This window comes from Morus notabilis, unplaced genomic scaffold (assembly GCF_000414095.1).
Source record: "Morus notabilis unplaced genomic scaffold, ASM41409v2 Scaffold1568, whole genome shotgun sequence".
Taxonomy (NCBI): Eukaryota; Viridiplantae; Streptophyta; class Magnoliopsida; order Rosales; family Moraceae; genus Morus; species Morus notabilis.
Genome location: NW_010368046.1, coordinates 44,726 through 57,577, shown reverse-complemented (window position 1 = coordinate 57,577; position 12,852 = coordinate 44,726). Strand labels below are relative to the sequence as shown.

General features: G+C 33.4%; 2 protein-coding genes across 3 annotated transcripts; both read left to right on the top strand.

Annotated features, from left to right (window-relative positions):
- Window positions 1–6,067: 6,067 nt before the first annotated feature.
- LOC21396984 (auxin-responsive protein SAUR72) lies at window positions 6,068–6,687 on the top strand. Its single transcript, XM_010114134.2, has one exon. The coding sequence runs from the start codon at window positions 6,127–6,129 to the stop codon at window positions 6,655–6,657; it is 531 nt and encodes a 176-aa protein (XP_010112436.1). The 5' UTR covers window positions 6,068–6,126; the 3' UTR covers window positions 6,658–6,687.
- A 3,941-nt stretch (window positions 6,688–10,628) lies between these two features.
- On the top strand, window positions 10,629–12,535 carry LOC21396983 (RNA-binding protein pno1). Of its 2 annotated transcripts, XM_024176098.1 has the most exons (3): window positions 10,629–10,705; window positions 11,226–11,322; window positions 11,584–12,535. In XM_024176098.1, the coding sequence occupies exon 3, from the start codon at window positions 11,607–11,609 to the stop codon at window positions 12,279–12,281; it is 675 nt and encodes a 224-aa protein (XP_024031866.1). In that variant the 5' UTR covers window positions 10,629–10,705; window positions 11,226–11,322; window positions 11,584–11,606; the 3' UTR covers window positions 12,282–12,535. The 2 variants fall into 2 exon arrangements, with proteins under 2 accessions (XP_024031866.1, XP_010112435.1); XM_010114133.2 differs by lacking the exon at window positions 11,226–11,322.
- Window positions 12,536–12,852: the final 317 nt, after the last annotated feature.

The window sequence follows — 12,852 nt, the reverse complement described above, 5'->3', positions numbered from 1 at the left end:
TAAAGTTTTTGCATGAGAAAGTTCATCACCAATAATACACTCTCTCTCACAAATAGGTAGGATGTCAAGTTAAACTGATTGCTGACTACGCAATTCTTCCTCTTCCCAAAAATAGATTTATCTTTTATCAATTTTGCAACTTTGGGTCTTTTCTTCCCCTCTCATCTTCTTTTCATTGGCATGTATTGGGGCATAAAAAATTAAGCTTGTTTTATTATTTTTCCACTTTTGGATATTTTTATATGTTATCTTGTTGAGGAAGCAATCATATGACCAATCAGATAATCATGTGAGCTTCACATGTTCCACTCCTCAAGGCACCATTTAGGCAATCAGAATCCTCTCTCTCCTTCTAAAGATTAAGAAAAACACAGTCGTCTCCTTTACACTAAGTATATTAAAAATTATTAGCAAAACTTAAACTCTCTGTACGGGTGCCTAAGACTGCTTGGTCTAGTGTCACCACATCAGGGAGTTTGGGAGAAGGTTGCGGGTTCAATCATGTATTATATCTAGAAAAAAAAAAAAAAAAAAAAAAACACTCTAGGGGTTGATGGGCTTTCGGTTGCATTAAGGGTGTTTTTACAAGCATTGGAATCTTAATGCTTAAACAATCAAACGTTTCAAGGACTTGCGGGTTTCTCTCAAGGGGTTGAGATCATCATTTGAAGCTACTTCCAGCTTTCTATGTCGGGTGATATAATCTTAGCCAAAATAATATTAAAGGCAGAGGGGAACTTATTACGTGGTAGACTAATAGCCGAATGGTACCAAACATAATATCTTGTTTTCGTTTCCTCGAAGATTTGCTTGTGCTAAAAAAAAAGTACATCAATTAGTAGTGCCATAGTGGTGTGTTTCATAACTTCAATTCTAAATTTTAGATACCAAAACTTTTTGGAGAATGGTCCTCATAATGGTATTGGCGCAACAAAGTTTAACTCTTCCTCCAGTACGAAAAGAAAAAGATTATATCCAAATAGATATAGATGATATTCATGCCCAGCTCCATTATTGCATTATCGGATGTGTATCATATCACCTTCCTTACATACAGCACATATTTCCTCTGTAATCATGATTCAATATATGATTGCAAATGGCCCATGAAGATACGATATTAATGTATTTAAAAGTATATCATGAGGAGGATCTCCTGACAGTTACAAAGGAAAGAGTAGCCACATATAGATATAGCCATGACATATAATGTTATAATATCATTGGGAGTCAGAAAAATAGACTCATATTATTTGGTGCGCACACACACACACACACACACACACACACACACATATATATATATATATATATATAATTTCATGAGAAGTGACCCAATTCGGTTCACTTTGTGGGTTTAAATTCTTCTTTCAGTTAGTTCCAGCTCCTAGGAGAAAGCAATACATCTCTTTTGGCCCGTTTTGCATGCATATTGCATGCCTTGGCTGCAGGGTTACAGGGCAACGCAGAGAGAGGAGAGAGACTGCTTATAATTATTGGTTTTATTCATTTCTTTCTTTGTGTTGTCAGTTGTGTGGGTGTTAATTCTGATATGAAAAACAAAATAAATTGTTGCATGTCATTAGTGGGAATGGGATGGAAATATAAAAAATAAAAAAATTGTGCTAAAATCAACTCCCGTAATATTTGGCTCTTCTTTGAAAAAGTTTAGTGGCAGAAGTGCTTTTTATCATATGTATAGCGGTGCATCTGTTTATAGTATGAATTTATCTTGGTAAATTGGGATTTTTAAATTATGAAAGAACTTCCAAGATAGAAAAATGGGAATTCTCCACTCTCCAGAGGATGCTTCTGGTAAACAACACGGCTAGCTAGTAGTTAATTAATATGCATATTTTTAACAACAATAAATATCATGAGAGTTGTTGACGGTGAATTTTCGTCAACAAAAACAAATCGGGTTACCTTCAGGTTTCCCGTCAGATTACCGGCTTTAATTAAAATTATATGTAAAAGTTTTGTACCGAAGGTGTTTGTGGTATTTTTTGTGTAGTGAGCAATATAAGAAAAAATACTTAAAGTAGGAAAAAACACAAGGTTTATAGTGGTTCACTCTTATAAAATGAAGAGCTACACCCACTGTAGTTTTTATTCCTTTTGAGATTGTTACAATTTACAAATTGCTCTCTCGTTTGTTTTTCTCAAGAAAAATCAACCTCTTTCTCTCGTATGAGTTTTCTCTCCTTTTATAGCCGAGCTTCCTTCGTTAGAGGGGTTTTCTCCTGTAGGCTGGACAGGCACTCAAGTGGTCTGCCTTTCTAGGCTCAGCCCGTAGCCCACTAATCACTTCTTGCGCACTGTTCACTCAGCCAATTAGTCTCTCATTACGGCTTTGTGCATAGCTGTAACCCTTTTCTGTCCCCCGTAGGGGCGGTTTAATGGTTTGCATTTAATGTCTGTACTGCGGACATCCCTTACGCAGCTTGCCACGTCAGGCTTTCCCCCAAGGAGCATTCCCCTCGTCGCCAGTGTTGTTTAGCCCAATTGTTCTTCTTTGGCGATAGATTTCTACGTTGTAAGGTCGACGGTACGACCTGTTGACGTCAGATGAAATCGACGCCCCAAGTCGGGCTTCTTAACGACGGGAGGGAAGGGGGTCCCAGACGTCGAGGGTTGTTGCTTTGCGATGAGAGGTTAAGGCCACGTGTCATGTTGTCCTACCTCCACGTGTCCCCCATATTTTCTCCCATAACAAGAGTTTTATGGAAAAATACTATACAAATAGGACTATTAAACGCTAAAATTTGTGTTAGATTCTATTAATTTTATATAACTTGTTATTTTAATGAGATTTTGAGGAGATCTAATATTTAAAAATATGCACCATCACTACTAGTGTAACCCTACTACTATAGAAAATTTCTCCTTATACATATAATTTTTTGCTAAAGGGAAAAGTGGATGAAACTCACAAGTAAAGTTAGTAGAACTCTAATTAGTCAAATGTTACTGAGGAGTAAGATCCCACTTGCATGTGAATGTGAGATTGTTTCTTAACAATATGCATTATTGTTTACTGTATTTGGTTGGTTTTTATTATAATATGCCTAAGTAATGGGGCTCATGTGATCACCAAGAAAGAGAAAAAAAAATAATTAAAATGGCAACGAAATCACTAAATAGAAAAACCATAGTCATCCACTGGATCATATAAACCTTCGGAAAATTCATGTGCTCTGCAATCATGCATTGGTTGAGATAATGACTAAACACCTTTCCCAACATATTGATATTAATAAAATAATAACCGAAACCCACAGCCTAATTAAGCATTTAATAGTTAATTAACTCTTAAATCTAATTGTACGATTGTCCGTTCTCTCATTCTTGACCAAATAATTGGATTCCACTAATACATTCCTATTTTAATTCAAGTTGCCCAAGTTACCCCCATTTTATTTCCTTATTTGTTACAACTTCCTTAATTCTTTATGAAATTTCACTCCACATATATATATATATATATTTTTATATATCACCGGTGCTTGTGGGAGCTTGTGTCATGATTATCAAATTAAAACACCATATAATTAAGGTCAACTATTGCTTTATGAAGCACTAAACAATGTACGGTGGTACTTAATTATTTTAAATAAAATCAACTTGTTTAATTATCAGATGCATAACGTACGTACGTAGCTATACATTATGCCATTATTTTGTCACATTATGATCAACTATAGACATAATTGTTATTAATATGACATTGATATGGCAATAATGCCATGTCGTTTGGTACACAAAATGTTGATGGAAACATTGACTTAGCAAACATATCTTACTCTTAACAATAATGCCACATAACATTTTTCTTAATTTTGTTCAGTTGCAAAATTGGTTTCTGTTAGCTTCATGTATATGCAAGAAACTAGCTAGGTTTGAAGCCTTCATTCTAGTTGGGAAAATATTTATGTAACCACAAATAAAAGAAACTATTTGAATGTTCACAAATACATGGGGAAAAAAAAATTTATGGGAGCATTTACTAATTGCGTGTGTATGATGTAATGCGAAATGAAATTTTTAACGAGTTGAGATGTGTTTGTAATTTCTTATAATTCGAGTTATCTTATTTTCTGCTTTAAAAAATCTATATACGTATCAATTAACTAATATATGATTTGATTATTAGTCGAATCATTATAAGAGCTAACTATATTATTGAAACTTGAAAGAAAAGGACATCCATGTTCTCTGTGTACTAAGTGTCAACTTGTGGGCTCATTATTTCTTTATATTTCCTTTCTCTCTCATTAAAAAAAAAAAAAAAAGTCTTCACATGTAATTTCTTGATAGGTGCATCTTCCACGATCTTCTAAACACCCCAAAAATCTAATAAAACAAAAAGCATAATATATATAGATGCAATAAATAACATTAAATGGCCATCACTACGCAGATATATCAAGAAAAAGCTTAGAGAATTAATAGTTTTGAATAGCATCAGATGCCTTATAATATTTGATTGTCAAGAGTTGCTTCATCACGCAAATTGCAATAGAAAACTCCATTTATTCAAGTTTTTAACCTTCACATATATATATATATATATATTATACACGTTTATGTATTTACAGTTAACTGCAATATAGTTCACAAGAGCCTCAAATGATTGTTGTATATATAACCTAAATTATGCATGCATTGCACAATAGAATCTGACGCTGAAAGTGATGGATCCAGCATTGGATGCAATATGGGCTAACACTAAATTAACATATTTTACAGCACAACATTTGTTGTTAACTATATATGTCTGATCTTGCAAAATTATATAGGGACAAAGGTTTTAAATTAACTTTGCTTAAAATACAAAAGTAATTGCAAAGAAGACAAATTCCGTGCTGATTTAGTACTAGCTTCTTTTGGCTTGCACTTAAGTACTCTTGTCATGCAGTTGAGATTCTTACTCTTTTTTTTTTTTTGCTTAGAATGTGAGTTTTTTATAATATTTTAAAAAAAATTAATTTTTTTTTTTTTTTTTTTTTTTTTTTTTTTTTTTTTTGCGAAAAGAGAATCTTTAATTAGTGTCATTATGTTCTCTATCCTCATCGTCTATAGAAGAATCTCGAGGCCCGCCAATAAAACTAAAAAGGCATGACCTTTCTACTTGAAGGATATGCTCAGTTTCATTCACAGCATAGTGTGGCTAACTCCACATAGTCACAATTGATATGAAAGGATATTTGATTGGTATCAAAGTATCTACCCTAGACACATTCTAAACAAAGAAAAAGAAAATGTATCTTTACCGTTACACCACTACATGAAGATGCCTGTATAACCAACTATTGGACAAAAACTTGAACATGATGCAGTATGATCCAAAACTGACATTTTTTTATTGATTAAGATATTACTTTTTTAATATAGAGAGAAAAATAGTGTAATAATAGGGTTATTGTTATTGTTGTAAAATTTCTCCTCATACCATGAAATTTTAGTTGAGAAAAAAACCAAAAAAAAAGAGGTAATATGCTTCTTTACAAGCAATTGAATTGAAAGATAGGTGTTGAAGCCAGAATCGTCATCATGTCAATTTTGGTTTCTTTCACCAGTTCTTGCATTAGTCCAAGCTGTGGTTGGAACTAGTCTCATTTCTCTTTCCTAAGTCACATGTTTACACACAAAGAGTAAATTAAGGATAGTTAAAACCAAAAATAAAAGTAAAAAATAAATGAATATTAGGAGTAACGACAATATTGCAGAAACCGAGAGAAGTCAGGCTTCAGAAATCAGTAAATCTACTGAGCTAATCATCATAACACTTTGGGATTAAACAAACAGAAACCCTTGATCGATTGTGATGATCAAGATTCTAGGAAGGCAGTTGCACCAGCAACCAACGTACCCTAGCTTAATTTATAAACTATTATATATTAGTTATTTATAAAAAACAAAATACTAAATAGTATATAGAATTAGAATATAATAATCTTAACAAATTCACTACACCACCATTTCCACCTTCTTTTATAAATTCCCCCAGAGAAGAGAGCTAGAAACAAACAACTCAACTAGTACACCAAAAGAAAGAGAGGTCAAAATAAACAAGTACACTAGTTTTTTCTTCTTATTCAAAGCTAAAAATCTATTGCAACTTTCATGGATTCAAAGAAGTCTAACAAGATCCGAGACATTGTTAGGCTTCAACAGATCCTAAAGAAGTGGAAGAAGATGGCAAATGCTTCTAAGAACAGCACTACTGCTACAACAACAACAACAACAAATACTACTACAACTAGCAGCAGTAAGAGCATGAAATTTATCAAGAGAACCCTGTCGTTTAACGACGTTTCGAGCGCTTCAAACGACGTCGTTCCAAAAGGCTTTCTTGCTGTTTGTGTTGGGAAGGAGATGAAGAGATTCATCATCCCAACTGAGTATCTGAGACACCAAGCTTTTGGTATTCTTCTGAGGGAAGCTGAGGAAGAGTTTGGTTTTCAGCAAGAGGGGGTGCTCAAGATTCCTTGTGAAGTGCCTTTGTTTGAGAAGATTCTCAAAGTGGTTGAAGAGAAGAGAGATATTTTCTTCTTGCATGAGCAGCTGGGATTCAGTGCGGACAAGATAATCAGTTGCTGCTCTCCCCCATCTGATTGTGAGCTCACTCCTCATCACCCACAAATGTGTAGATGATCTTCAGAAAATTTTCATATGATTTTTTCTTTTTCTTTCCCCCCCCCCCCCCCCCTTTTTGGGGTTTGTTTTTCTTGTGTTTTGTCAAGGAAAAATCAATGCATGAGAGGAAAGAGAGAATTGACTAAAAGTGAGATATAGAGGCCAGGGATTAGAGACTTGAATAATAAGGTAGATTTTAAAATCATTAATTTCCTGTTAATTTAGGGGAATATACAGTTAATATCTGGAGATCATCAAGTTTATGTGATTGATCCAAGTTGTATGTTGTATCTACCATCATTTTGTGGAAAGAAAAGTCATTTTTCATTTTATTGAACAGAAGATCACATTGACTTTCTTGTTTAATTTCATTTGATTGATAAAATGACACCATATATATGACTAAATATACCCTCTTAGGATCCATTCTTCTGTGAAGCTTGATTATGAAAGAACATAACCATATCATATCAATCCATTTTGCTCTGAGGAAAGGAAATTTCCAACTAGATGCTTTGTTATGTAGACAAACATGAGAATTTTTAGTATTTCAGAAATAGGCTTTTTTTTTTTCATTTTTTTAAAATGGTTCTACAGATTTTGGGAATCCATAATTTTTTTGTTAAGGGCTAACTAACATGTGATTGTATCTAACTTCAATTTGCCCAAGAGAAAGCATAGAATTTTCTGCTAAAACTAAGTATGGGGGGTAGGCTGGCATGTGCCTCCCACCTCTTTGCAATTAATGTCAAACATGTCTACAGTTAAATCTCATATATAAATATATATGACCTTAACTAGAGTGCTGGTTAAAAGGAAAAAAGTACACTAATCATATATTAATTTGAATTATTGATGGTTCCAAGAGCTTTGTTGTTTTGAATATATGCATAGGAAAGGCATCTTATGTGCTTTCCTTAATGCCTGGCACATGTACATTGTTTTTTTTTTTTTTTTTTTCTTGACTTTGGGGTCCCAATATGGAAGAATGCAATTATTTGGAATCTATTTAAATGGTGCTTTTGAGTAAGATTAGCTACATAAAAAAATGAAAAGGGACGTTAAGACTATATGAACCAACTAACCTCTATATATCTTATCGAAAAATTTCAAAGGCATGTTCCGTTTTAATCATAGGATTATAAAAACTTCACTTAGATTTTGTTGAAATACGGTGTTCTGGCTAGCTTATACAATTATGTGTGAATGTGAGTCTATAAAATACATGTCGGTAATTCAACATGATTGATGGGTCTGGTAGATTTGGCAGGTACGACGTGGCAGGTTAGTCTTTGGTTTGTTGGTACATTACCAAATTAAAAAGACTTGCTAATCTTGTAGGACATGATTAGGGCAGGATCTCCAAATTTGCTGAAGAGTCAATTAGGCCCGAAGGATACAAAGAAGAACAACTTCATGATTTTCTAAGGCACATTTCCTTGCCAAACAATCAAAATGATGATGTAAAACAAACTAATTAAGAGAACAAATATAGACGGAACAAATAACGTTAAGGATATGGTGATTGGTGAGAGGAATAAGAGGACGTTTAGTTTATGTATTCAAAATCATGATTCAGAACTATTTCGTTTTACGTGTGTTTTTTGTGAGAGAAAAACACTGTAGAGAACCATGAATCATGGACGAATATAGGAAATAAACGTCCCCTAAACGGTTGATAGAGAAGTGATTCAGAGCCGGGTGATTCCGATGTTTGGTTACATGTTTTCGACGTTTAGAGGACGTTTGGTTGATGGTTTCAGAATCATTCTCGATTTACGTGTATTTTTTGTGAGAAAAAATATTGACGAGTCACGAACTATGATCCGAATCACGATACGAATCCTTGAACCAAATGCACGCTAAATTTCCAGGCGGATATATAGCTCTTGGAAACCTCCCAAGGAAAATCTAAGAGGTTAATGGTTACTGGTTAGTGGTACTCTAATAGGTTAATGGTTAGTGGCTCCATAAGACGGGTGTGTTTTACACTTGCCACCTCCTTTGACTCTTGAAATTATACGAGATTTGTCCTTTAGAGACTCTAGAAGTTGGGCCTTAGGTTACCAAAAGTAAGAGAAGAGGTTATTGGGTTGATTTATCCTCACCCATCGACCCTAGACCCAATTAAAACCCCCAAATGGGATTTAAAACTAAAAACATTACGGACTCATTTGAAATTATTTTGAAAAAATTGTTAAAATTACCCTTACAGTGTATAAATCTAGATTTTTATTCATTACTCTTAATTAATATTTTTTTAACCGATAGTTATTTAACTAAAAAGAATATTGATTTAGAACAAAGACTAAAAGTCTAGACTCACAGTATTTGTGTCCTTTTCGCATTAATTCCTATGACTTACTAAGCTGCAGGCCTGCTGCCCATGAGAATTTCTCAAGCGTTTGGGTCCAAGGGAGGAGCCCATTTGCGTCACGAGATGAAACGTTGGGCTTGGGCTTAAGAAAATACTGTGTACAAAAATAAATAAGGAAATTTTATTGACACCTCAAGTTTTTAAAATTGAGGCACAAAAGGAAGTAACTATTTATACGAAAACGGTAGAAAATAAACTAATATAAAAAGCTTAAAAAAGTATATAGGTTAATTTTTAATTAGAGAAATTAATAGGTCATAACTTGTCAAGTTATGGTTCATAACTAGATAAGTTATGGATAAATTTATCAAGTTATGGTTCATATCCAGATAATTTATAGACAAAAACTGACAATAACTTGTCAAGTTATGGTTCATAACCAGACAAGTTATGGACAAAAACAGTAATTTGGCCTATTTATTAACTTATGTAAACTATTGGCCTATTAATTTTAATTCATCTCAAGTCTTGGCATATTTTCCTCTTTCTCCCCTATTTATATTGGTAATCTAATTTATATTTCTCCTTTTCAAACTTCAATCCACACTTATTTTTTTTCCCTCCAAAGTACTAATCTAAGTTAGATTCTTAGTTCTAATCTGGAGTTTGTGATTTAAACTTATAAACCAAACAAGAGTATTTTGTACCTCTAAATTTGTAGAGCTTTCAGCAATTTATCCCATAAACTTTTCATTTTAAAAATTTTCTCTCTACTTGCAAAACTATTGCAAACTTCCAAAATTTTCTCTTTGAATGAGAGCTTTATATTACAATTAAAATTAGGATGTTAGAATTTTTCATTGACTATGATTTTTTGTCTTCAATATGACACGTTCATTAAAATAGGACATATTGTAACATTATTGTAAGTTCAAGGGACTAATTGTCAAAACAAAAAGTTTAAGAGGCAAGTCGCTAAAGCTCTACAAGTTTAAGGAGCAAATGTGCAAAGTATCCGGCATGTTTAGTTCAACAACTTAAATTATAGAGATTTGAATATTTTTGGTTAGAACTGTAGAATTTGAACTGTGGTGATTCAAACTGTGATCCGAATTATTGTTTAAATATGTAAATAAATTATAATTTAAATTGAGAATAAATCCTAACTGTGTTTGGATAGAGTGTTGAAAACTGTAATTAGAGTTTTGTAATAAATCTTATAAAACCTCATTATAAATGACGTTAAAAATATATGTAATATGAGTGGGGATTTGTTCTTTTTTCATTATGAGCACATTTAAAAAAACATCTCAATCGGAATTAAAACAAAAAAATTATACTATTTTTAAGATTAAAATTGAAGAGAGAGAAAAAATAGAATCTGAAACTATTGGACTATTGACAACAATTTAGATGGTTAGAATTCTAAAATCAACAATTTGAGTTATCCTTTAACCATTATTAAGAGTTTGAATTGTCCTTAAATTTTTCTCTTCTAAATACCGGTTTGAATCCTAAATAACAGCTTGAGTTATTGAAACAAACATGGCCAATAATTCATAAAATTTAGGAGACACATGTGTTCACTCCTAATTATGATTGGGGAACATTTTAGTTGTCATATACCTTAGCGCAGGCAATTACTGATGAAACCCTTCTCTCTTCCTCCAAACTCCTCACCAGCGGGAAAACAAAAAACTTCTCTTCTGCCGCCCCCCTCTATCTCTCTCTTCGTCTACTCTGTTTCAGGTATTTTCGTTCCGGCATCTTCTACGAATGTTTATTGGTTTTTCCCTTCGATTATTTTTCGGGTTTTCTTTTTGTTTTTTGGGTGTTTCGAATTTTTAATTGGGAATTATTCTTGGGTTTAGCATTTTTTTTTAAGGTGAAATATATGTTTCGCTTTAACGATGTATGAAAATGTAATTTCAATTTTTTGCTTCTTATTTTCTTGTTTCTCTCTTTGGAAAAGAATTTAATCTGTTTCCCATGTTTTTGTTCGTGAAGTTGGAAATTCTGGAAAACAGAGAGAATTTCATTAGTTGGAAGTTTTGTGAATCATAGAAGTTAAAGAGCTTTGGAATTATCTTATTGTTTGGAACATCTTATAATATTGAAATTTCTGAACTCTAGAAATTGTATTGGATATTATAATTTTTTAATAAAATTATGTTGTTTCTTATCAATACACACACACATATACATATACATATATATATATGTATGTATATATTTATGCTAATCTAGTTAGCATACTCTTCTTAACTAGGTTTGGTGAAGCTTTTATCTGTTTGATAGAACTAGGAGCTTCTTGTTGTGCTGAAATTTCTGAACTTTAGAAATTTGCAATTCTGAGCACTTAAGAGGTTAGTAATTCTAATTATCATGTCTTCTTGTTGATGAAGGTTCTTTTTTCAGCTGCCTTTTTTCTTTTTGTTTATTCTCAATTATTATCGTTTTCTTCCATGTTTTCAGTTATTTTGTAGCTTGTAATTTCCTTTGTTCTCAATTATTTTTGTTCTCTTCCTTTTCAAATTTAATGGCAGTGAACCAGCAGTGTCCCCTATGTTAATGTGCTGCTATATTGATTACTAATCTTTGGATTAATTTCTGTTAAATCCTTGCAGGTTGAAATCCCGCAAATCGAAAAATGGAGTCCAACCAAGCTCCTTCTTCAATGGAAATTGAAGCAACTCCTTCAGAACCGAATCTTGCATCTGGGTCGTTGCTGCCGAAGCCAAAGTTTGAGCCTTTGAAGGCACATGAGATGTCTGATGGTCGAGTTCAGTTTAGAAAGGCCTCTGTCCCCCCACATCGATATTCGCCTCTCAAGAAAGCTTGGATGGATATATACACTCCTGTATACGAGCAGATGAAGATCGACATTCGAATGAATCTCAAGGCTCGTAAGGTGGAACTAAAGACGAGGCCAGACATACCCGACGTTAGTAACCTACAGAAGTGTGCTGATTTTGTCCACACTTTCATGCTCGGTTTTGATGTGATTGATGCCATTGCCCTTCTGCGTTTGGACGAGCTCTATGTCGAGTCTTTCGAGATAAAGGATGTTAAAACGCTTTGGGGAGAGCACTTGTCTCGTGCCATCGGTAGACTTTCTGGTAAAGGTGGTAAGACAAAGTTTGCAATCGAAAACGCCACAAAGACAAGGATTGTGATTGCCGATACAAAAATTCACATATTGGGGTCTTTTGCAAATATTAAGGTCGCAAGAGATTCCCTTTGCAGTCTTATTTTAGGTTCACCCGCTGGAAAGGTATACTCGAAACTAAGAGCAGTTGCTGCTAGACTGGCAGAAAGGTTTTGACCCTTTATGTTTTATGTGAGTTTATATCATCCTAAGTTATGATTTTTTGACAGTCAAATGTAAGCTTAGAATTGCCGGGAACAAGTTCTGATTTTGCAAATGAAATTTTGAGAATGATTTGTGTCAAGAAACTGTCGTTTAGAAGGATATCTGTCATCTTTAATTAACAAAACTTATATAGTTGGAAAAAATATTCTAGTAGGGGTAAATAGGGAAAAAAAGTTAAAAAGAAGGACGAGAACTAAAAATATATAAAAGTTTGGTTAAGAAAAATAAAAAGAGAAAGCAATATGAAAAAAAAAAAAGCCAAAACCAAAGTTTGGTTCAATTCTGTTTCCTGGGATTAATATTCCTATGGTTCCTCCGCCACCAACGCTTCAAGCATCACCTGCTGAGGATGAGGACGACGAGGACAACCTCATCTTAGGAGATTAGTTTCTTTCTGTTTTTGTACAGTTTATTATTAGTATTTTTGGCTGCTCGTCACGAGGTCAAAATGTTCAAACACTTGACTCTGGAAAGCAAGAAATTGGACTTTAGGATTTGCTTTTTTTATTTCTTTCATTCTTTT